The sequence below is a fragment of the Lutjanus erythropterus genome, chromosome 20, assembly GCF_056507025.1.
Source record: "Lutjanus erythropterus isolate fLutEry1 chromosome 20, fLutEry1.hap2, whole genome shotgun sequence".
Classification (NCBI taxonomy): domain Eukaryota; kingdom Metazoa; phylum Chordata; class Actinopteri; order Lutjaniformes; family Lutjanidae; genus Lutjanus; species Lutjanus erythropterus.
This window is the reverse complement of record NC_139336.1, coordinates 32,172,058-32,197,833: the sequence shown is the minus strand read 5'-3', so window position 1 is coordinate 32,197,833 and position 25,776 is coordinate 32,172,058. Positions and strand designations below refer to the sequence as shown.

The 25,776-nt window shown below is 40.6% G+C and overlaps 1 protein-coding gene across 1 annotated transcript; it reads right to left on the bottom strand.

Annotated features, from left to right (window-relative positions):
- Positions 1 to 342: 342 nt before the first annotated feature.
- zfyve16 (zinc finger, FYVE domain containing 16) lies at positions 343 to 24,352 on the bottom strand. The gene is made up of 18 exons (XM_084745727.1): positions 24,094 to 24,352; positions 18,967 to 19,076; positions 16,281 to 18,373; positions 14,459 to 14,555; positions 9,359 to 9,535; positions 9,130 to 9,269; positions 8,654 to 8,870; positions 8,124 to 8,246; positions 7,805 to 7,960; positions 7,476 to 7,700; positions 6,371 to 6,453; positions 4,422 to 4,526; positions 4,000 to 4,150; positions 3,753 to 3,833; positions 2,958 to 3,120; positions 1,884 to 1,989; positions 1,622 to 1,798; positions 343 to 1,026 (listed from the first exon to the last, which is right to left on the bottom strand). The coding sequence occupies exons 2-18, from the start codon at positions 19,034 to 19,036 to the stop codon at positions 868 to 870; spliced, it is 4,323 nt and encodes a 1,440-aa protein (XP_084601853.1). The 5' UTR covers positions 19,037 to 19,076; positions 24,094 to 24,352; the 3' UTR covers positions 343 to 867.
- Positions 24,353 to 25,776: the final 1,424 nt, after the last annotated feature.

Here is a 25,776-nt window from a genome sequence, read left to right as displayed (position 1 = left end):
CCCTATTTTATTTTGACCAAACCGGAGTTGGTGGAAAGATGAACCAAGACGGAGCAAAGCGAGCTCGGTCTCTGAACGTCGATGTTCATCAGGTTGTGCAGAGTTCGGTGAACCTGACTTGGAACATTTGTTTGAGCAAACATCACAGGACTCAAGTTTAGGATTTAAAAAATGTTCCTGCATGAGGCCCGATGTCGTCCTGCACAGCGTCGTCACAAACCAGCATGTTAAATGAAGCGTGGTACCTTGAGAGGAAATGAGATGTGATTTCTTGTCATCCCTGCGGTTTACACCTCGTAGCACCTGATCACACGTGTCACCTCTGAAGGACTGAACGCTGCAGTCAGTCACGCCCTTTGCTTTAATATCATCATTTCATTCAACAAGCCCATATTAAAATATAATAAATACATCCAAATGAGAGACAATTCGATCGAGTGTCTGTGGGAAACATTCACTGAGGAGCTCCGAGCTGACGGACGCCAGCGGGGAGCCTGGAAGGCAGAGCAGAGGAAAAAACGCTTTGAATAGTTTGGTTCTATTTGGTCATGTTGTCGTATTCCTTTGTTTAGTGTTTGGCTTCTTGTATTAAAGCAGCTTTGGTGAGCACGAAACACACAAACGCACAAACGGCTCCTTCACAGAAAACCAATCGTTCGGACCAGTTCACGTCCCCAACCTCAGAGCGGGGACGCCGTGCTGCTGGCGGCAGCTCGTCCTCTGCGACCGGCTGCGTGTCCAACATGTGCAAAATGAGCTGCTGAGTCAGCACGTCACGTTCTCTCTCTCTCTCTCTGTGCTCAAACACCGTCTGTTCAGTGGATTTTTAATCAATACTTCTCGAGTGTGTCATGTTCTGCGTGTGTGTTAGATGGTGTGTGTGATGTAGAAGGTGAACTCCATGTCCATGGCGGTCTGTGGTACGCTAGCGCTACCTCCGTGGATGACAGGGATCAGAGCGCTGTCCAGCTCGTTCATGTAGCGCTGAGGGAGGAGGTGGCCCCTGCAGCCGGCCTGGTACTCCACCTGAGACAGACACACACACACACACACACACACACACACACACACACACACACACACACCGTTTTAATTTATGACAGAATTGTGATGATGTAAATTAAAAAAGAAAATTGACAAAAATTACAAGGGTGTAAATATCTGCAAGTCAAATGGACGACTTTTTAAGACTTTTAATGCCACTGTTCAAATAAATTTAAGGTCAACTTATAATATTTTGAGCATGACAATAACTGGTTGAGATAAAGAAGATGTAACAAGAAGACAGAGGCATTCGAATTCACTTGCACTTGAGAGAATTTTAGAACATTTTAGACAACTAGTAGATCATTCAATAAATAAATATTTAAGGACTATTTAATATTTTTTATTAGTAAATGTGAATTTAAGACTTTTTAAGGACATACAGCCACCCTGCCTAAGTTAGATCACAGTGATAAACCATTTCAAAGTACTAATTCTTAAAAGCTTGTAAAAAAAAGATGTTTTTAGTTTGCTTACATATATAGATATAATAATATATAATATAATTTAATTAAAAAAACAAAAAAACAACAACACACGACTTTGTTAATACTGTGTTACAAGCGCTGATTTTTACCATGTCAGCCTGCGTCGAGATGCGAAGAGAGAGCGAGTTGATGCCGCTGGAGGTGAGAACGGCGAGGTGAGGCGTCAGAGCGCTGCAGGCGGCCAGAGCCATCTCCTTCTGGAACACGCTGCAGGACGACAGCACCGACGTGGGGCTGCTGTCCGGAGTCTTCGGCTGGTAGAACACCTGGGGGGACATTCGCACGGTCACACACAGGCGTGGACTGTGAACCAAACCTCACGCTGGAAACTTAATTAAAAAGAAGACTCACCTCGGTGCATCTGATGGTGCGTCCGTCTGACTCGAACTCTGTGTCCTGCAGCACCCTCACGCTGTGGACGCCGTCCAGAGGTCTCCCATCAACCCCGCTGGTTTTGCTGCAGCAGAGCAGAAAATCACAGTATAGATAAAAGCGCAATTAATATATCTGAGCTGTAAATCAAACTGTGGTTCGTTCATTCCTACTGGAGCTCAGTGAGCAGAGAACCTCCAGCGATGTGTTTACAGTCAGCAGTGCTTTTGTTTTAAAAAGTTGACCACAGCTGAACATTTAACGGTTATTAGCAACAAATCTGCCGTATTTACCTGATGACACAATTCATTCATTCATTCTTTTGACTGTAACCTGGAAAATCCAAGCTGAACAAAATAACATAACAAGGATTTTAAGAGACACATCACTTTTATTTTCAGGTCTCACTTGTTAAGTTTGTAACTTCTTTGTGTTACTTCTACACTGCAGCTCAGCACAGAAACAGTCATCAGAATCACAACAGGAGGGATTATGTACTAAAAACCTTTCCTAGCTTTCCTTTTCCCATTTGGAAACCTTTTCCAACCAGGCTCTATGTTCAGGATCGTAATGCCAGCTGTTGGAAAAGTAGCTCCAGTAGATTCTGCTCAAAACAAAATCTGTGGATTACCTCGAGTAACTGGGTCATGATTTCTGCAAAGAGTCACTGCTCACACCAACAAAGTCTAGATGGATAAAACAGCACTACAGGCCAGGAGAAAAACAGAGGTTTTTGACTGAACTGTCCCTTTAATGGCCAGTGAGCAACATGTAGGCACATGACTATTGCTGGAACTTTTTACATTTCTCTTTCTTTTGAACGACTACAGGAAAAAAATATATATATTTTTCCATTCTTTAAATAACTTTTTTCTTTTGTTCCAACATTATCAGCACCTCCTCTGAGGTTATGTAAACTCAAACTACTACTACCTGAAAGTTTCCATGAGGACCAGCTGGATCACAGCGTGTGTGACATGACAGCAGTGAAACATTGGACAGATTGCACAACAGTGTGTAAACAGTTGTGTATACTGTGTGTGGTGCCGTTACCCCGTGTTGACAGGTGAACTCCAGTCGACCCAGCGGACAGTGACGTTTTCTCGGACCTCCCCTCCGTCGTTTCTGCCGCAGGGGATGTGGAAGTCCGTCTGCTCCCTCAGGGCAGTGCGCAGGGACTCCATCGTCTCTGGAGGGATCTGCACCATCAACCCGTCTAAAACACAGACACACAAACATGTTGTAACACTGTAGAATATGAGTTAAATTAAACAGCGACTACATTTATTTTTGTGTTTTTGAGGTTGAGGTAGTGTTCATCGTGTATACAGATCAGGACATTCAAATTTAGGTCAAAATATGGTTTCTGGGTCAAAATGCTATTTTTCCAAGCCATTCCAAAAACTTTTTCCCACATGACGTAGGTTTCTGCACGATGATGTTGTTATATAAACCCGCGAGGTTGAAGGAGCAGCATGTAAAATATGGCGACTTGTCAAAGTTAACTCCAAACAAACAGCAGCGTATCGTTTCGTCTCACTTTACCGTCTGCTGTAACTCTCTGAGCTGTTAGCTCCGTTAGCTGCGTAGCTAAAGGCTCTAACATGACTGGAGTCTGGTTGGACCTGCAGCTCGGAGCACCAGTGTTTGTTCACACCGCGGGAAACTGAACAAACTCATCAGCTTCTGAGTGAACACAGCCAAACTGAGACCAAACACCATCTCTGTGACGACAGGAAGCGTTTTGCCTGCGTTTTGTAACGGCTGAGTGGAGGCTGCCATTTGAAAAACCTTTAATATGTTCTTCCTTTATTCACAGCCTTCGTGTCATGAAGTCGACAACTTTACCTTCAACGATGCTGGACTTCGCAATGAACCCCGAGGAGGCTTTCAGGGCTCCGTTGAACACAACAAAACTGGCTCCAGTCACTGTAACGACACACACAAACACCACGACAGAGTTAAATATTTATATAACACAGAATGAAGACATCACGTCATCTGGATGTTTGTTATTTTGCTCACTCAGCCTTCATCGTCTTTATTTTGATACAAACAGAAGGCGGATGAACGGGCAGAATCACTCATCTCTCACCTGTGCGGGTTTTTCCCGGCATGCTGTTGGCCTGAGTCTGATAGTTTCCCTCCTCGTTCTGGAAACACACCAGGTGAGAGTCGGCCTCTGTGCTGAAACGAGCTCCGATACTGATGACGTGCTCGTTGGATGCATTTACCACCTTCTGCATCTGAAAAACAGAAAACTCACAGTGACCGTCTGTACTGCACAACGTACTTGTTTTATTTTTTATGTGAAGACTAAGTCAACTGTCATGAGAGAAAAATGGCCTCTAGTCGTCGATCAAACGCTACAACCTGCATCTGCAAATCTACCAACTGCATCTGTGCATTAAATATAAAAACATGAGAGTCATATTGATCTTCTTGTCAAACTCTCTGCAAGAAAGTGAACGAGTTCATTCCCCAAAATCCAGAATTACTCCTTTAAAGCTGTCTTACCTCATTGAAGCTACTTTTGGGAATGTCAATGTAGCTGTGGCCCATCTCCATGTGGATCCTCAGGCCCTCCACCACTGACAGACTGTACTGGTAATTCCTCAGGTCCTGTTCAAAACAGTTCAGGGAGACTGAATCATGTCTGTAAAGGATTTACAAGTTTAAACTCTTTTTGTAAGGGCCGCACCAAAAGCCAAAAATGTGCATCTGCTATTGTTAAAGGCTAAGAACACTATTATCTACACCTGGGCCTTTTTCCTTTTTTTTTTTTTTCATATTTTGGGGTCTAAATGACTAATAGGTACAAACAATAGGGAGGCAAACAGAGCAACACATGAAACAAGTAAATACTCAATGAATAGAAAGGAAAAAAAGGGGGAAAAAGGGGGGTGGAAGGGACACTTATTTGTTGGGTATTTACTTGTTTCATATACTGGTCTCTTTATCTCCTGTGTACTTTTGTTAAAATATTTTTGCTGACTGATGTTGCCATATAAAGACGTGTATTTTCATGTCGTTTCCACCCTTATGGAGCTAAAAGGTGCTGGCTGGTCTGTTTTGTTTTGTTTGTTTTTTTTTAATTTTCGTCAAGCCATGGACCAATAAAGGCTTTTTCATTTTCTGAAGCAGAACAGAGCCGTGGATTCTTTTTTTTTCTCATTGCTTCTTCTAACTCCGTCCAAAGAGCACCTGTTTTTTGTTCATATAGAAAATGTCGTGGACCCGTGCAGCGCTCCTATCTTCATTGATTTTTTTTTTTTGTTGAGGTACCAAATGTTTTGGAATTGGTCCAGTAGATCACCTCAGCTGGCAGCCACAGCGGGGGCAGCTGACAGGCTCAGATTGTTGTTTTAAGACTTTGACAACATTATGGAAAGGATCCCTGCAGAGACAGACCTTTTTGTTTAAGCATAAGATCCTTTATTTTAAAACCAGAAACAGCCATTTGATCACACTCTTCAGTAAACAGATATTTTACCTTCTAAAACACAGAAGTTGCTGTTCTACAGTAGCCTTAGTCGATTAATTTGTTTGTTTTTGTGTAACTTCGATGTTTTAACACGTATTACAGATTTGATAATAGCACACAGACTTCTTAAACCTTTCTTGCTCACATACTGAGACTAAAACTCTTAAAATCAGCGGGGTGTCGTCGTGCTCCGGGGCTGCTGGAAGTTTAGTAAGTCACCAGATGTTACTGTACTCGCTGCATTTGAAGCCCTGAAGCTTTGAGTCTTTTTTAGGCACAAACAGAAACAAAGGCCCAAAGCTTCATAAGGCTTCATCTGCCCATCATCCACAACTAATTTTAGTGCACAGACTTTAGAGTCGTGCTTCTTAAAGAAATCAATAACAGCATGTACATTAAGATGAAAAAAAAAAAATGAACAAACAAATGAAAGCTGACTCTTGAGGCAAACAGGAAATGTTCTACTACTTAAAAGAACTTTCATCCTAAACCACAAAAACTCCAGCCAGCTGACGACATTATATTTATCTCTTTAGAAAAGTAAACAGCATCAAATGTTCTCAGATCAAGCTGCACCAGAGTGACAGAGATGCATTCTGGTCTTATTAAACTCTGAACTACGTCTGTCTCTGAGCCGCTGTGGATCCAGAGAAATGACCTGAATGTTAATGTGTCTGTAGAACTAAAAAAACATTTAACAGTTTATAATATTACTTATGAAAAAGCTTTGACACTTGTTTACCATCACACAGTGCTGACGGTCTTTTAATTTAATTTAACCACAACAGAACTCAGTGTCATTTAGGAAATAACCTAATTGTGGCGAATGATTAACAGCAAACAGGACCTCCTCAGCCACTTAATTAAAAACAAGGTTCCAGTGGGATTAAGAACTAAAGAACATGGCTTCAGTTGTGACAATACTTTGGAAGCTCCAGACTGGTGGGAACAAAATCAACCCGCTCTGTGTGTTAGTACTCACAGCCAGTAAATTCATGATGGTGTGTCCCGTCTCTCGATACACAGAGTCCCGAAAACGGACGCTGGTCAGCGCAGTGGGATACACTGAGAAAGAGAGAATATTCAGTTTGTTAGCACCAGAGTTTCCACAGCTTTTTAAGAATAAAATTTAAGGACCTTTCAAGCATTTTCAAGGTACCTAAACCAAACTTTCCAGACCAATTCAAACATATTCTTGAACAAAACGTTGTACAAACTCTTTATCAAAACATAAACCATAAAAGAATAAAATTACTGGTTAGTAACATATTATTTAATTCTCTTTATCTGAAAATTATGAACAGTATGGGGACTAATTTAAGGTTTGCTTTAATGGCAGGGAATAATGTTTCTCTTCAAATAATTTTTAAATAATCTTATAAATTATCTATAGATAAAAATTATTTTCATTACTGATTAAAGTGCCGACTAGAATTCTTGATTTATCATTTTGTCTCAAGAAAAAAAACCTGAAAGAACAGAATTTCTTTCAAACCAAAGTTACATCATGTTTTGTCTGACCAACAGTCAAAAACCCAAAGAGATTCAGTTGATTATCACAGAAGATGAAAAACAAGAAGGCGACATCTCTACAGAAACTCTCAGAGGCAAGTGAGGACAAAAGTTTTAATTTCTCCAAGCGCTCTAAACTCCAGGTGCACAGTGTGTTAGCATCACGTTAATGGAGAAATTAAAACACAAATGCTTTTAGTCCTCTTTAGAACACGGTGAAGTGGTGCACTTCAGCCTCTTGTGGCCAAAATGAGTATTACAACAACATACATTAAAAAAATTCAAGGAACTTGGGAAGATTATCCCGGCAAAACTTTTTCTCCTGCTGTTCTCGTAAACAGCCAAATCTAATTCGATAAAATCAAAATTCAGATTCCATTTTCTATACTTTTTAGAACACATTTTCATACATTTTATTATAAATTCATATGTTATATTTAGGATTCTTGACTTTTGTAGAGCTTGATTTATTCTTTTCCTTTTCTCTTAAATTTCTTGTACATGAAAACCTACAACATTAAATTATATCAGACGACAAAGACAGAGATAACAGTAAACTGCAGAAAGTCACCCACCACTGTACTCAGCTCCGAGCCGTAGCAGCAGCCTGAGAGGAAAGACTTTGGCCCAGGGAACCTCCAGTTTCTGGATGAGGACGCCAACCAGGAAAGGCTGAAGGGGGAGCGTGAGGCCATCTATAGGCTGACAGGTGGGAGAGAAGAAGAGCATCCCAGCGTGGTCCTTACTGCCCAGAAAACTGCTCGTGAACGTCACATTATCCAGCTCCTCCAAAAACTTCCCTGCAACAGAACATCAATATAGTGTCGTCTTTTATTTCTGTTTTGCCCAAAAACCTGTAAGCAGAAACACAAAGACAAACGAACGGCCTGAAGGCGCTGCCCACCTTTTTGGGCCTCTTGGTAAATGTTGAGATAGAGAGTGAAGAGGTCTTTAGGAAGAGCTTTTTCTTCTGGCAAACACTCCAACAAAAACACCAACTCTCTCTGACCCAGAGCCTGCAGCCCATTAGAGCCAAAACACCAACACTGCCGGCTGCAGTCTGACAGATCAAACAGAAACACAGAGAGAAAGAGTTAACAGGGAGCAGGTCTGTGGGAGAACACATGAAGACAGCCATCATTCTGGGGGTTTTTAGCCGGTATATGCAGGAAGTATGTTGAAACCATCCAAAGATTTCAAGACTTGAGGTGATTTCTACTCACATGTTACCAGCTTGACGTTGACGAGCAGGTTGGCGTTCAGAACGAATGTCAGAGGTCGGGGTCCGCCCTCTTCTAATAAGTGCAGGATCTGGCACGGAGCGGGACTTTCCTCAACCAACACATCTGAGAAGAAAACAAAGCAGAGCACATTTCAAGTTACATGAGAGGATTAAGTACTTAGAATAAACAACTATATAGGAAATAAGCGACCTTAATCCATAGATTCTTGCTACAGGACCCAATGACACTTGTTGCTGTGGATACCGACACATTAATTGGCTTAATTGAGATGATTTATAGATGTGGCTAAAAGACTACTTCTATAGTTGAAAGACATAATTTCAAAATACAGTTATTTGTGGCAATATTTTCATGATTCCATATGTAGTCACATTTAATTTATTAGCAGGAAGACCCTATTTTAATAAATAAATTACATTTTATATTTATGTTTTTCATCAATTAAAAAAACAGTCTGTAATGAGCTATAAAACCCCTGAATCCATGCATGTTCAATGAAATGAACAAACCTCCTGCTTCATCCTCTCCGGTAGTGATGAGCAGAGGCGGGAGCTCGTCTTCATTATCTGGCAGCAGGCTGGGAACCCTCTTCACCGAAGAGCCGATACCAGACAGCAGGGCGTAGTCCCAGGGTCCGGACACCGGAGGTCGAACCACCTCTACGGCCCCAGAAGCTTCAGGCGAGGAGGAGCCACCGCCTCCGACCTCTGAGCCTGCAGAGCCAGGCTGAAACGAGAGGGTATGCTCCTATTATATCTCAACGGCTATTTTTTTCCGCTCACAATACTGAAATATTTATAGAATATTTATAGAAAGCCCAGTGAAGCAGACGGATAGCATATTAACTCCATGGGGGAGAACCGACCTTCTCAAAACAAGGAAATTGGTTTTGGAAACAGTGAAAGCAACATGATGGTTTTAGATGAAAAAGAGCTAAAAAACTAAGACTCTAGTGTTTGAGTGTAGCTCGTCTGTGTGGTCTTACTGTTGTTTGGTCTGCAGTGACACCGCTGAACTCCTGAGAGCTCCTGCGGCTCGTCACCGACAGCTTGGTCGTGTCTGCCACCTCTCCATTGGGCAAGATGCCATCAGCAAACCACACGCGCTTCTGTTCCCGAGGACAACCTGATAACGCACAGGAAATGGAAGATTTTTCAAGGGTACGGTTTAGGAAAACGAGCAATAGTAATCGAAGGAAGTAGGAGTAATCATACTGTCGTTGTTTGGGTGTTTGAGAACGGACACAGGCACCATGACGGTCGGTGGAGGAGAGTTCAGAGTGCCGGCGGCGCGAGCCTGCTGCAAAGGAGGGATGGTGCTGCAGTACTCAGATGGGACGTTGGGGTTTGGACTGGGACCCGAAGGACTCATCATCCGCTCCAGGGCCTGAGCTACAAGGAGACAGACGTCACAGAGGTGTGTTAATTTTAGCACAAATTTAAAATTGATTTATCAAACCATTTCCATCTAGTGTTAACTCAAATATCTGTCCTAACATTAAGTTCAGTAAAATCCTTTTTTCGCCTCACAAGTGGCGTGACACCACGGATGGCAACGCTGGTCCAGAAATGCATCTGGAATACAGCAACTGTTGGATGGATTGTCATCAACTGAAGTGCAGACATTCATGTTCCTTAGATGATGTAACCTACTGACTTTCATGCTCCTCTGAGTTTTCCTCACACACACAAAAACTGTATTCACAGCTGTGGAATTTGTTCTTGTCAGGATGAATTATAATGACTTTTCCATTTGTCACCAGCGTCAGGTCAAATTTTTTTTTTTTTTTTTTTTTATTGCATTACTATATTGCACATTTCAAATATTCATATACTGAATTTTGTGAACACATCACTGGACTCCTGTACAGCTCTTTCAGTTAAATGATATATTGTACACATTTTTAGAATATTTTCAGTATATTTATTACCAATTTTCTGTTTTCCTGACTTGCAGTTCTTTTTTCTTCCTTCATTTATTTCTACTTAATGTTTATTGTTATATTAACACACTACAGCAAATTCCTTGTATGTAGAAACTTACTTGGCAATAAAAATACTTCATGACCAAATACCGGAAAGCCAATCACATTCCCATCAGCCTCAGCTGTACTTTGTATTTAGTGCTTATCAGCAAATATTCATATAAATAAATAAATATCCTAAAATAAGTAGGTAAACATAACCTGCTAAATAGCATGTCTTTGCGAGCATGTTAGCATGATTTGTTGTTAAATAAATGTCTGTCTCAATTTGTGTACATATTTCAACAAACCCTCACACAGATTTATACCAACACATAATTTGTTTTGTATGCAAAATGGTGGAAAGCTGAACTAAACTCACAGCTAAAAGTATTTTCCACCTAGATTACCTGTCACAATTATAATTTATGTTATCAACTTATCATAAAATACATGGTAAAAACCTCAATAACCTTTTGTGTTTAAATGCATGTTTGAATTAAAATTTCATTGCTCTTTGACAGAGTGTATGGTCTTTAAATGACAATAATGTTGTTTGCCACAATTATTTCTGGGATAATAGATTGTCCAAAAAGTAGTTATCGTGACAGGCCTGCCCTCTAGTTCATCTGGCTCAATGCACCACAGTAGTAGCTCAGTTCTTCTGAGCCCCAGGGGCCACATTACATCCTGTCTAATCCATTAATTTCATCCAGTTATGTTCTCAAGTGCTTTCTCTTTATCAAACTACTTATACTTTTATATATTGGTGTCAAAGTATCAAAATTATTTAAACTTTCTCTAAAAACTTTATCCATCTTAAGACATTTTAATAATTTTTTATGGTATGCAATTAGCAGGGAATGTTGTGTTTTCCTGGACACGTGACGAAGACGTTTCTTAATGTTTGCTTTCTTTGATATTGGAGGATTCTGACGACAGAAACTCTGCCTCAAGCAACTGAGGAGTATCATACTTCTGTGTCAAGTGATCAGATATCAGATCAGATAATGCAGAAGCAGAATTGAAAGCGTGACTGTGTGAGCTCAGACGACATCAGCTGGACAGAAAAACTGCTCAGAGCTTAACAGCCATGTTGCAGAGACCACGAGGCAGTGACTGCGAATTTGTGATTGGGATCTGCGTGTTTGTAACAGGAAAATACTGCTGTGCATTTTTGCAGCTATACGTCATTGTTTTAAATGAATTTATGTGGTCCGGTCGCAGATTTATAGGTGGAACTTTCATCCCTGGACAAAATCAGACACATTTAACATCTGAGTGACAGCTCGGCTTCACCGGTGCAGATGAATGAAGGTTACTGCAAACAAGACCGACATGAGTTGTTACTTCTCAGAGGCTTCCGGTTGCACTCCCAGAAAAACGCTGAGGTGGCTCTCGTCCACATTATATCGATTAAGCATCATAGGTCTTTATCGATCTGTTGTGTACGGACAAGAGCTACAGAGTGGCTTTTACAAGAGCACAGGAACACACCCACACACAGCAAAGACGTTACAATCACTCAGAGCCTTGTTAACGGAAAAAAGTCCCACAGCATCACTACAAGGAGAGTTGTTTCACCTTGTTCTGCAAGGAAAGGATGACAAGGCACAAAAAAGTCAGCCAGGGCAAGAGGCAAATTACCTCAAGTGCAAGTACGAAATTCATTGGTGACCCCATTTTAAGTTTGACACTAATGAATTTTCCTCTTTTGCAATATCTGCACAGATTTTAAACACGACAACAAACCAAAGGAGCAGAACACAGTTGCAACACAACAACATACTACTTAATAAGAAGTCGGATGCATCTTACCTCATCATCCCCTCCTCCAAAACTCAACCAGTCTACATCACTGCGAGTCTATTCCTTAGTCTGACTTTAGACACTCCCATCACCGCTTTCCTGCTCCTCGCTTATTTCCATGAGTCTGTTGTTAGCTGTAATAGCCTGTTAGCTTTAGGCTGGAGCGTGTGCGGTAAGCCTCACATGCTGCTCGCCACACTGATATGAGAGATGGAGAGCGCACGAGCAGGGAGGGAGGGAAGAGAGGTGACGGAGAGGAGAGAAGGATCGCATCGCAGCGCTCGAGCATCCACCGGCCACAGAAAGTGGATCACCTCTTTCTCTTTCGTCTTAATTTAGACGCGGTGTGTGAGCATCACATGTCTACTGCGTTAGGCGGGTCCCGTAGCACACAGGCTCGCACAATCAAGGACAAATGCCAGTGTCCTGCTATAACTCTCCTCCCTCTCTCCTGCCCTCTCCATCCATCCCCCCCCCTCCCGTCTCTCCCTCTCTCCACATCCATGCTGCAGTCTTTAACTATAAAAAGGTGCCTCTGAAAGCTTTTTACCATCAAATTTAACCACAGAAACGGAAACAAAACATCTGATTTGAAATAACTGTTCACAAAGTGTAAACTGAGGGACACCAACATGCAGTTTATGTTCCTTAACAGACAATTCTTTAGATGAATGCTTGAATTTTTAATAGATGTTCAGGAAGCCATGAGAGAAAGCCCCTGAGCCACTTTCTATGGTACGTTTTTTGTGCTTCGTGCCTTAAATATTCATCGACTGCATAATGAAAATGCTCCTGTGATGGTATTAAGTTTTAACGAAAACTAGTGAATTCTGTCTATTTCAGGATTTAAAGATGACTCGTAGGTTTGGTCTGTTCCTGTGGGGGGATGAAAATACTCATATCGGTTTCCAGCCTGTTAATATATTTACCCCCAAACAGAGGCAGTAAGATCTGGGGACAACTGACAAATATTGAAGCTGCACTGGCTGACTTTTTTTTTTTTTTTTTTTCACTTTGGGGGACTGACTGTACATTAAGCTGGATGACATGACAGCTCCCCCCTCCATGTTAGCGAATGGGAACCAAACTAAAAAAATCAAAGTACACATCAATTAAAAGTGGTATTTTTTTTTAAATCCGAAATATGGTTTCTGTCATTAGGTAGGTCTGATGTTTGGCCTAGTGTCTAATTTCCCTGTCAACTACAGGCAAATGATCATTTAGACCAGTCGGCGAGTCTAACAGTTAGAAACTGATTATGTTAAACGCTGTCACGTACTAAATCAGTTAGGATGGGGGTCTGCAACCTGTGGCTCCCATCTGCAGTGGCTATGGGAAAAAAGTATTATATGGAAATGAGCAACAGCTTTTTTTTCTTTCTTTTTAATTTTCATTTATAATTGTTGTAGGTCTATGAAAAAAAAAATCAAGGAACGTACTGAAATTAATTTTGAGCTGATGAGAGATAATTTAGTTTAATGAGATAATTTAGTTTTTTTCCTTAGCTAAATCCTTGAGTTTTAGAAAAAAAAAACAAAATTGTCAAACTTAAGATTATAGGTTGGTAAAACTTCCAAAGCTTAAGAGTTTGAGTTGGGCTCAACTGCACAAAACTAAAAAAAACTACTGCAGGATGTTGTCTTTAAATGTTGAGTCATCGCAACTATTTTTTTTTTTTTTACAGTGTAAAGTGATTCTTACATTAGCCAACTGTAAAAATATGCAGCCTGTACACCAAATTTTTAAAAAGTTTTAATATTTTGTCAACTAAAATGTGCATCATAGCCTTCGTCTGCAGCTCGGTGCTTTTTTTTTCTGTGCAAGGCTCATCTTCTTCAGTCTCCATCAGCTCGATGTGGATGTCAGATGAAAAAGAAAAGACTCCTGAATTAGGGGGTGCAACAAACATTATATACTTTACTGTTCTGTTTTTCTACCTGATCCTCCACGTCAAGACCTGTATTCAATAGTTGTTTTACCCAGTCAGTCTATAATCCTCTACAAAGAGACAAAAGGCACTTCAGAAAAGACGCTCTCTGTCTATAAATGAAGCACATAACTGCCGTGTAGCCAATCACCTGCATGTTCATAGGTTTTTATTGAAAATATAATATCACTTAAATCCAAAAATTAAAAAATCTTCTTCAAAGGCCCTTTAAAAGCCTTAGTTTTCTCATGCTATAAAGTATCTTCCTCGGGGAGATGCACACACATGAATAATTTGAGCATGAAACAGCTTCATCTTATTTCAGGGGTCTGTCAATAATTCACAACCGATCAGAACACAGCTGGAAAAAATAAATCTGTTTTTTTCTTAAAATGAATCTCAGCCATCAAACATCCTGAATGACTGTGCATTTCTGTTAACAATCACACTGCAGTGGTTAAATATTCCCCTTTTAAAACTTTTAAACTGAAACCATGTCTATGTGCGTACAGACTGGCTTGGAGCTGGTCTCTGCTCGCACGTCTGCAGAAATATGTGGAAGTGAATCGTTAGTGGCTGAGCCAGATCTGGGATCAGCCCAAACTCGGGCCTTACCTCTGTTTATGGTATCAAAGCAGATGACACACACACGAGCCTCCTTGTCCAAGTACTTCAGCTTACACTTCCTGTTGCAGCACACAGCGCAGTAGACCTGCCACAGAGGACACAGACGATCCACACAGCTACTTACATGCACAATAAATGCACATACCTAAACAACAATGATTTACAGGATAACTAAACATGTTTGTCTATCTGGTCAGTGAAGTAGAAGTAGTCATGATGTAAACAAAGACACATCCTAAACAATCCTCTCTAATGCTGTTTTAATCACTGGTCTTTAAAGGACTTAGCTCCATCTTTAGGACACACGGCTCAGTGGGGATCTATAAAAAAGAACTGCTGACTCATGCTCTCTCTGCGTCCATGATTCCACTGAGCTATATTTGGTCCCGGGACATAATCTGTTTTATTTAACTATTTCTGAAACGCGTGCACTTCAGAACCACTTTCACCTTGATTTTACTTTGAACAAGATATCAGCATTGAAAACAAAAATGCATGTATGTATTTCTCTTTCATTTCTACAAATGTAAAATTTGTAAAAAAAAAAAAAAAAAAAAAAAAAAAAAACGTGAATGAATTTAAACAAGCAATTCATTGAAGCTGACTAGAAACTATTTTGTCAATTTAGTAAAAATCAGATTTAAAGACAACATGAAGGCTCTTAAAGGGATAGTTTGAACTTTATGAAGTGGGGTTACACATCTCCAGTTTGGAGACGCAGCAGGAGTACAAGCGTAACAAGCTTAGCAATGTACTGCTGTGAACGGCCCCTCTGTCATCATCTGCTCTAACATATGCTGTGAATGTTAGCATGTCTAGCTAAGTCATGCTAGCTTACTAGCTGCAGTAACTTTACCTCCAGACAAACTCGTTAGATCCCACTGCATCTGCATTTGTCCTGTGGGGGTTTGAGGAGGAGGATGTGGGCTGATGAAGAATCAAAGTGGGTCTGCAACGATGCATCTCACCCTGGCTCACTGTCTCAGGTCTTAGCTGGGTTAGTTTAGCTCCTATCCTGGCTATCCGGCCAGCTGTTGATGATATATGACAATCTGCCTACCCACTGTAGGATAGTATTTTTTAAAAATTATGTACTTGCTGAGCAGACAGGCAGGAGAGAAGGAGGGCCCACTTTTTATCCAGAAACCCATAAAAATCTTTAACTTCATGACGTTATTTTAAAGTTCAGCTCGATGTGTGATTAGAAAACAGCAGAGAACCTAAATCACGTGTTGACCAGTGCTGAGAAACGTGCGTCTGGTGTGTTCAGCCAGGCTGCTTCCCGCTCTGCAATTGACATATTGCAGCTCTTCGTGGCGCCTCAGCGTGCAGTGTGTTTCTGCCGTAATGACTTCAATGCCATAATTGCAGAGAAAAATGATTTATATTTGCTAAAAGGGAGCAGTTTCTCACTGACTGTCAAATGCTGAATGCTGCTTTTGCATTGTTGGGACTGTAGCACAAATAAAGCATAATGTTACAGCTTTCACTTGATTTACTGTTTCCACCAGCCAGACTATGCAGCGAGAAAAAAATGAATGATGTACTAAAGATGGATTCATTTTATGAGCTATAACACTGCTGAAACTTTCAACTTGAGCTGCAACAATTAGTTGATCAATGCAAATGATTAAATGCAAACAATTTTGATGATATTTCAGTAATTTTCCTTAAATATTCACTGGTTCAAGACCCTGAAATGTGAGTATATGCTTCTTTTCTTCATCTCATATTTTCATAAATTGAAAGTTTTGGGGGTTTTAGCCAGTTGCAAAGAAAGAAAACACACAAGACACCTGGAGATGCCTACCTTGCCACAAGCTCGACAGTGATGCCGCCTCTTAGTGAAAGTGAACTTCTGGTAGCAGTTCATGCAGTTGGGAGCTTCAGAGTCTGGAACCCAGGCAGGCTGTCTGCTCCCCAGCTCCTCCACCCCCTCTCTCTTCCAATTCACCGGCCTGGCACCATCTGTGGCTGGCTCTCCAGGGTATGGTGGGGGCTCTGAGAGTTCATCGTACCCCACGCTGTACTCCTGAGGCTCCTGAGTGGTGTAAATAGGGCTCAAATCCCTAATGTTGGAATGTTCCTCTGTGAGACCAGGGCTTGTGGGTGAACTCTCCTCATCCTCTGCTGTGCTCGGCTCTTTTGTGGAATCACTGAGCGTCTGAGCCTGCTCCTCTCCTTCCTCCTCTGCTGGTGGAGATCTAGCAGTTTGGCAGTGTAGCTGTTTTGGTCTTGCACCTCCATAGGAGGGCTGCTGATCGGGGCTACTGCTGTGCTGGGACTGAAAAGTGTTGCTGGTCAAAGAATGGCTTCCCCCAGAGGAGAGTTCTGGCTGTTCTTGGCAAGAGTCCTGCGATAATGATGGAGCACCAGGGTTTAAAGTTCCCTCTACAGATACACACATTGTCCTGTCACTTTCTGGAGAAGCCAGACCTTCTAGATCTTCCCGTACAGCTCGACCACAGCTCCCCAGCTCCTCCTCCACAAGCCTGCCCTCCAGATCTCCGTATGATTCTGCCAGACTCTCTGGTTGAGTAAAATCTCCAGAACTGCTGCAGTAAGAGACCCCTCTGCCTTGCTCTGCTTCTGTGTGCGCCTGCAGGAAGGCATCCAACTCCTCGTCTGTGACCAGCATCTCGGCCTGGTCGCTCTCAGGAAGGTACTCAAAACCAAACTCAGGAGGATCGACCGGGCTGGGTTCAGGGTGATCACAGGAGGCGAGTTCTGCAGAAGGAACGGCAGCGGCAGCAGATTCAAGAGACGATGAGATCAAGATCAAGAGATGCTGCCCTTCTGGTGATGCCCGGCCCTCTGCACAAACTGATGAGTCAACAGGTTCCTCTAAACAGGACCTGTCCTCCCTGGCTTCTAAGGCTGACAGGGAGTCTGCTTCTGTGCTCTCAGAGACGTCTGCCTCTTCATCACACTCTTCTGCAGCTTGTCCCGACTCATCTTCTGCGGTATTTGGTTTCACCAGAGCTCCACACATGGACACGGCTAGGGGCAGGCATGATAAGCCCACCGGTTCGCTGTCTGTGGCCCCTGATTTTAGACCCTCAGGAGACTCGGCCTCGACATTATCTGAGGCTTCCTTTGACTCATCCTCGTTATTCTCTGAGGTTGTTGTTGTTTCTTTAATGCTATCAACAGGCAGTGAGCCCTCTAGTTCGCAGTGGTCTGAGGAGTTATCCACCACTTGGTTTGTGCAAGCCACCTCCTCACAGTCCCTCTCCTCTTTGTCAGCTGACTCAGTGGTCCTTGGTGCCAGTGAATCATCTGTGGACTCACAGTTCCTCTCCACTGCAGCAGGCAGAATGACGTCCAGCAGGCTGAGCGAGGCGGAGTATTCGCCGCTCGGCTCATGGGAATCTAAGCCCCGCAGCTCGTCTCTCCCTGCAGAAGCTCGCTCCTCCGTGGCATCTCTACAGCCACCACTTAGTCCCTGTTCCTCTCCATGTGCAGAGACCACAGGGCTGTCAAAGTCCACAAGCAGCGTCTCCTCCTCCTCCATCTGTTTCTCCACCACGTCCAGCTCGCTGAAAGCATCGTGGCTGTTGGCCCTGACCAGGATGGCCGAGCTGGTGTCATTCACGAGGTCGCACACTGGTTTCAGAGCTCTGTCTGGGCAGGGAGGGGCGGAGCTTGTAGCTGGCCTGCGGTCCACAGAGGAGAGAAGGTCCACTGCGGTGAGAGGCTGACCTTTGACCTCTCGGTCATCGGTGTTGCGGTTGTGACTGCTGGAGCGGTCGGGACAGCTGGTGGCAGAACCATAATGAAGAGAATTGAGGTCAGGGAGGTTTGGTGGGACAGTGGACGCCTCTGAGGATAAACACTGAGGGCCCAGTGAGGAGAAGGGATACACAGCAGGCTTCAGGAAAACAGATTTGCATTCAAGCTCCTCTGTAAAAAAAAAAAAAAATAAGAGAACAAATCAGATGAAATTCAGATACACTTAAAAAAAATATCATTTAGATATCAAACTATATTTCTAATTTTAGTGGCATAATTATTAGCAATTCAAATTGCTTTTTTGTCCAACCAACAGTCCAAAACTCAAAGATTCTTCATTTATGAGCATGAATGACAAAGAGAGGCAGAAAATCTTTTGTGAAGAAAAAAGCTAGAACCTGCAGATGTTTGATATTTTTGCTTGAAAAATGACTTAAACTATTAATCGATTATCAAAATAATTGGCAACTAATTTTGTTTCAAACAACTAATTGTTGCAGCTCTGATTATCATAGGACAATGAGAAGAATTAGACACAGAAAAACTACATACAGAGTAGAATACAAAACATAATTGTTTTTCAGTCATCTTTTTTAAGCAAAGATGTCAAAATTTGACCATTTCCATCCACTCAAAAGTGAGGATTTGATGTGGACATGTCAACTTGGGATCTAGGATATGGCGATGGAGTCTTTTCTTGGACATTTGCCAGACCAAAAGACTAATCAAGAAATCAATAATCAAGATTAACTTATAATTCTTACCAGTGTTTAGCTCAAAGTCGTCGAGCAGTTTGTCCAGATCACATACAGCTGCCTTGAAGAAGCTGTCCATGCTGGGCTAAAACACAGGGCCCTTTACCCCCCTCCAATTCCTAAAAAGAAAGAAAAGAAGACTTGTTGTAATACTGGAAAAAGAAAATATTATTTCAAAAACATATTTTTCAGTATAATATCTTTGCTCCTTGGGTGGTAGTGTAGAAATCTCCTTAAGAGCGAGAATCTAGGTCAGTTCTTGACACATTAACCCAGTGTGACATTCTTGTTTGCTCATTCTGCATGCAGCAAAGCATACTGTATATCATTATAGCAACAGCTTGAATTAAGACAAACAACAAGACAAAAACAAACATGACAAATTATAGTTGTACCAAATATATCCATGTAAAAAAAAGTTGAAACCAATTATTTAGTATTACTAAAAACTTTTCCAGGACACTGACATAATCAGACTTCAAAGTACCAACCACACCTTAAAACTGTATAAATATTTACTCAGAGTGGACTGACGCTGACACACAAGCACATACAACTTATCAAACTGTTTTCTCATGCAGATAAATCCTTTAATATCAGATCTAATGAGGGTATAATTAAGGCATGGCTGTATAAGTTTTCAGATGATAAAAAAAGTTATGAAATCTGCCATCCCAGTGGATCTGGTGTCCTTTATATAGAGAGCATTTTACCTAAGAATTCAAATTAAATGCTTTGACAATTTATTGAATACTATACATCTGATTTGTAATTCTAAGTAGCTTCTGAAATTTATACGCTAACAAGAATAGAGGAATTGAAAAACACCAGATCTCAGGTTTAAAGTACAGTTAACAGCTTGCATCAAAAGGGAACTGACACCATTATCCCCCACAAAGACCAGTTTCACAGCAAACAGGTCACATTGCATCATGTGGGGGTTTTTTTTTCTCCCATCAGTCAGCACATTAGTAGAAGTGTTTACTAGGGCCGAGTATCAATATTCAATACTTTTAAAGTATTGATTAAAATAACACAGTACCAAGAAGTGTCATAACTTCAGTCAGACGAGACTTGCATTCAATCTTTTTTGTACCCAGATTGGGGGGGGGGGGGGGGGACTATTTGTATGCTTTTGCCAACAAAACATTAAGAAGTGTGGGTATAATACATGTCTGATAAAAGTAAACCCATAAAATGTGGAAGGATTTTTCAGGAAAAACTGTGACTAAACATGATTACACACCTAATAAAGCAAGAAGAAAAAAATAAAAAGATATTGAATAGAGCAGAAGTTCCCAAACTTTTTCTGGCGCCCTTCAGAAGCCAGAAAAAAGTTCACTACTACTATAACTGTCGAAGCAACTTTTAAAAAGATCCAAGTTGAATTTTAGTGAAATAAAGGTGAGTATGATCACAGCAGCAAACTCTTTTTTATTTGTCCTACATAAATCATATTCATTCAGCTTTGTTTCACTCCATATTTCTCCCAGTGGGGGGACAAAACACATAATATATATATTAATAATAATATTGGTGTTGGTGTCATAATTTCTTAAATGATACCTCCCTTGCCCTAGTGAATACTGCCAACTTATACTCTTCAGCTTGTACAGGATGTGCTCATTTCATTCTGTATATTGTACAATGTAATTTCTATTGATTTCCTATAAAAGGTTGAAGGTTTTTCCACTGAGGTTTTAACACAGCCACCTGAGGCCATGTCATGACTTTCCCTCTACATGTTATACAGGAGTCACACTGTCTAGATTCAGATGGCCCACAATTTTTCATTTTAGAAAACTACATTATGTGCAGCATAAATTTAACTGAACTTCTGCCACTGGGAAATATTAATATCACTTTTTATGCCATTTATGCCTAAAAAAAAGAGAACAAAATGATCAGATTGTCTCAAATGTACTATTCTTAACATCTGTGCAAAATCATGAGGAATATTAAGAAAATATCTGCTCAAGTGTCACACAATAAGAGAGAAATGTGTAATGATATTGTGCCTCTGTGTCACACTGGAACGCTATCTTCTATCTCCCTGATGGCAGCTAACTGCCTGCAATAACACACAGTGCTACGACAACAACACCTGAGGTGCTTCAAGTCTCTGGACGTTCAGACCGTTGTTGCTCCCACAGTGAGACCAACAACAGAACTAAAAGGGACAGGCCAGAGTCCCCTGACTCTTTCTTACTTCTTCATTCCTAAAGTAAAGGGCAAATAAACTTTAAATCTAATTCTGATCTGATACATTGTTCATTTTAAACTGAATTTGTAGAAACAGAACATCAGAAATGGGTTAATAAAGCTAGAAAGAAAATGGGTCAAATTTTAAGACAGCAAACATCCAGTATGGTTGAAAATAGCTCTCTGTTTAAACTGAGGGCAAACATCAAATATTTTCTAAAAAAAAAAAAATAAAAAAAAAATCTTCTGGATGAAAGGCATAACCATTACCAAACACCTTCTTGTCCAAAACTGACAAGCTGCTGCCTTCAAAAGAACCTTTAAATGCAAACTTTATATAGTAGATGTGTACCCAAAGACAATGTTTGGTCATTTATTCACATTCTAGATGATTCTACCACTAGCAGTCAGGCCAAAAATGACACATTACTTCCAAAATGTGACATTTTTAATCAGATGACAGATTTGAGTGTGTTTCCTGTAATTGTTGTACTAAAACGACTCTTACAACTGCTTGTGTCTGTGCCTGTGTCCCTGTGCCTGAGTGGAAAAGTACTATTACAGAGAAATTAACCAATGCAGACTTTACAAGAGTGTTAAAAAAGAGGCAGCAGGCTGTAGTGACTCACTGCACTAAAGACATTAAAGAAGAGGCTGTAGAGACACCTTCTTTTTTCCACCAGTCAATGTGTGTTCCCAAAGAGTAACAAACAACTTTTTTCCTTCCTCATCCATCAGTAAGTCTCTTTGTACTGCTGTGTTACACACTGACTGGTGACTATGAGGGCTAAATATAAATGGGAATGAGGAAGTCAGTCTTAAATATACATGATATGGTTAATTACAAATGAAAACATACACTCCCATTGCTATTTTTCTGACAATTAAAAATAATGCATTAAATAAAGGCTAAGTATTTTAGTACCATGTTCCACTACTATCGCCTGGGTTCAGGTCAGGTGACAGGGAGGAGAAGGTGTGAAGCTACTGTGTAAACGAAGACAAACTACTGAGGTGAGCTGACAATCACACGTTTTGGCCAGCTGTGGAGGAAGTACTCACATCTTTTGTTAAGTACAAGTAGCAATGCCACCCTCACAAAATACTCTTTAAAAAATTTAATTTAAAGCATTATCACCAGAGGGTATGTATGCCTTATGTACTTGTAGGAACAATAAACTGTCTACCCCAACTTTGAAGTATCAAAAATCAAAGTACAGAGCAGAGTATCCCCTTTGAGAGCAATATATCATATATGTGCTATATTAACAGAATATTATTATTGATGCATTCACATCTTAGCAGCGGTTTAATATCTGGTTATATCACAGCTGGAGCTAACACTGCTGGTTAGTTTAACCTCCAATGATGCATTGTATTTAATAAATTGATCATCTGCATTGTATTTAAAGGACCAGTGTGCAGTATTTAGAAGCATCTCACATTGAGGTTGCTGACTGAAACCAATTGAATACCGCTTGCCTCACACTTTTAACCTATGATGGCCGTGAAACTTGTGAAAAACATAAAGCCAGTGGTAGGTATGTCCGCTCTGAGCTACTGTAGAAACATGGCGGTGCAACATGACGGCCTCCATGGAAGAGGACTGCACTGTTTGGAAGGGAACCCTTGATTTGCAAAACTCTTACAAGATCATGCAGGATTACGGATTAATTATGGTTAATAATGTGACAAGGCTGTGGTTGTTTTAGGGACTAATGTTTGGCACCGAAATCCGGTGTCAGTGTTCCACTCAGTAGAAGCCACAGTAAACAAATAAAATGTTGAGCTAAATAGTCTTAAGTGTATCTGTATATCGTTCAAAATTATACCAACACCGGTCTGGGTGTCCAACAAATGTTTTAAAACAGTTGTGTGTAAATGGGAGAAGTATCTAGTGACACACAGGATGTGACTTTTTTTTTTCACTCTTGTAAAATCTTTCACAGGTCTGTGGTTACCTTCTAAACACGACCAGAGAGGAGCTGCGTCTCATTCTACGGTGGCAGAAACACAGCAATCCTTACTTGTGGTTGATTGCATAAGAAGTATACTCATGATTATTATTATTTTATTTCTGCCATAATCTGCCACTAGACCCCCCTAAATTTTACACACTTGACCTTTAAACTCTTGATCTGCAAAGTAACCAGTAACTATAGTTTTCACATAATTGTAGTGAAGTTAGAAGTGCAATATTTCAATCTGAGATGCCATGGACCAGAGTACAAGTAACTCATAGCTGCAGTCTACTTCACTGCAGTACTTGAGCAAACGTAGTTTAACACTGGTAATTATGGCTGTATATGACTAATCATGAGTTTTGCTCCAAAACGTGTGACTTTATCTAATGAGGCCACCGTGTTATCAACAACGTAAACATTTAGATGTTTACAGTTGCTGCGCAGCTGAAATCAGGTCACAGAATTTCACGGGTCACGAATGCAGTTCTAACAGCTACGGCAACCGTATCAAGCAAACTTATGTTATTTATAATATTTGATCATTTCCCCTTCTTTATATCATTTAAAGAGCGTTTGTCTTAATGTGAACTCACGATCACACTTCACGTACGACAAAAAGGCAGCTTGGGTGACATGAAAGCGGATGCTTTTCAACTCTGCATCGTTTAAAACCTTTACAAATTAGCAAATAAGCTAACTAACCTAGATACCACAACAGTGGGCTAACGATGTTAGCAACTAACGTTTCACCACAACAAACACCAGCAACACTTGAGCAACCTTCAATGTTAATTACAGGGCCGCCTGTCGCTAACTGTTAATAACTCTCAAACGCCAGCTGGCAATGAACAGCCTGACGTTTGTCACCTGGAATTAACGTAATTAAAACAGGTATAGCTAAAGTTAACGTTAGCTAGCTAATGTAGCTAGCTCCCTGTGGGTTAACCTGGTTTGTTAATAAATTCCTTACCAGCACTGTTTTTTTTTATTCCATTACTCCGACGTCGTCCTCAGCGGTTATTCTCATTTTCCGGTTTAGAACAGGAACAACCGTCGGCCGTGTCGTCGTCTCATCCTCTGACAAGAATCGTTAAAGTTGTGTGGGAAGCTAGCTGTTGGATTAGTTTTATAGGAGATGTGTGAATTCTCCACTCAGGCGGCCATCTTGGACAGACTGTCGGCTGGGAGGTCACAGGATCTGCTCAGCCTCAGTGTTGGGAAAGCAGCCTTCCCTGTAATCTGTCTGTTGCAAAACTGCAACTATTCCGAATTATAATTTAGATCAGACGTGGTAATTTATTTAAGGTAGATGTATTCATTTTTACACACGAATTCATAGTGGATGACTCCACTGTCTTTTCTTTAAATGTTGCTGATATTATATTAGATTTTTTTTTTTCAATTATGTAGTTTGTTGAAAAATAATAATGACCAAAAAACCTTGTAGTTATAGTGTACTCACATACAGTGGGCTACAATAGCTACTTGAGTACTTAGGAATACTCAAGTATGCTTATACTGTAAAAATGTCTTCCAATACTAATTACATGTTAAGAATAAAGTCAGTAAAGTAATTCAAGTGTCTCAAAATTAAAGTAATGTAATTTGATTACTTTCCATCACTTTTGGATTACTTCTAATATTCGCAGTTTGTCTGTGTAGCTAATGTTAGCGGTTGATCTTTGTAGGTAATGTTAATGGTAGGTCTGTGAAGCCAAAGTTAGCAGTTGGTCTGTGAAGCCAGTGTTAGCGGTTGATCTGGGTAGTAACATTAGCAGTTGGTCTGAGTAGCAACAGAACTAGTTGGTCTGTGTAGCAAACATTAGCAGTTGGTGTATGTTGCTAACATTGGCATTGGAATCTGATTAAATTTCTTTCTGTAACTGTAATGGATCAAAGTTACTTTTTGTAAAATCCTAATTATGTTATATGTAATCCGTTTCTCCACAAGCCTGCAGACATACAGTATAATCATCTAATCTAATTAACTGCAGACTTTTTCTTCTTTTATCTATAAAAGAAGAAAAATATGAGTAATGAATAATAAACTGGGTGAAAATAAATTCAAGTTCTCAGGAATTCCACATAGATACATTTTTAAAAATCTGCCTTGCAAGTATTCTCATGAAGGTTTGAGATTTCCCTCTTGCTGTTCGAGAAACAGATTCAGCTCCAATGAGTTTTCTGTGAATACATTAATGCCTTTCAGTCATGACCTCGTTTTTCTGTTTCAGAAGTTTCATACGTGACATTTCACTGCTGCATCCTTGTGTTTCAAGTTTGACCGCTATCTCGTTGTTTCCTTGTGACATTCATTGTCAAACCAACCCTGTTTCTCTTTAGTTTCAACTTAATATGGAAAAGATCAAACACCATTTTACAAATTAAACTCAGTTTTGTTGCCAAGTTAAAAACCAATGTGTCAAACTAGCATCATGTTTGTCCAACACAGTAAACTTTACACTGCCTCTTCAGGCTTGGTGTGACTCGCCTCGGGCAACAACGGGTCTGTTTCTGTTGGACCTTAAATAAACACAAACAAGGACAGATGACGTTTTTATAATGTATGAAAAAAGTAGCCTTTATCATTGTGATTTTATTTGACAAAGTGGCCAGAGGCAACATCTCTGTCAGTCTTAGTGTCCTGCTTTTT

Coding starts and splice junctions, on each gene's coding strand:
- zfyve16 (XM_084745727.1), bottom strand. CDS start 19,036: ATGGACAGCTTCTTCAAGGCAGCTGTATGTGATCTGGACAAACTGCTC. Junction 7,961..8,123: donor CAACGTCAAGCTGGTAACAT/GTGAGTAGAAAT, acceptor TTGATCTGTCAG/ACTGCAGCCGGCAGTGTTGG. Junction 1,990..2,957: donor AGTTCACCTGTCAACACGGG/GTAACGGCACCA, acceptor GCTCTGCTGCAG/CAAAACCAGCGGGGTTGATG.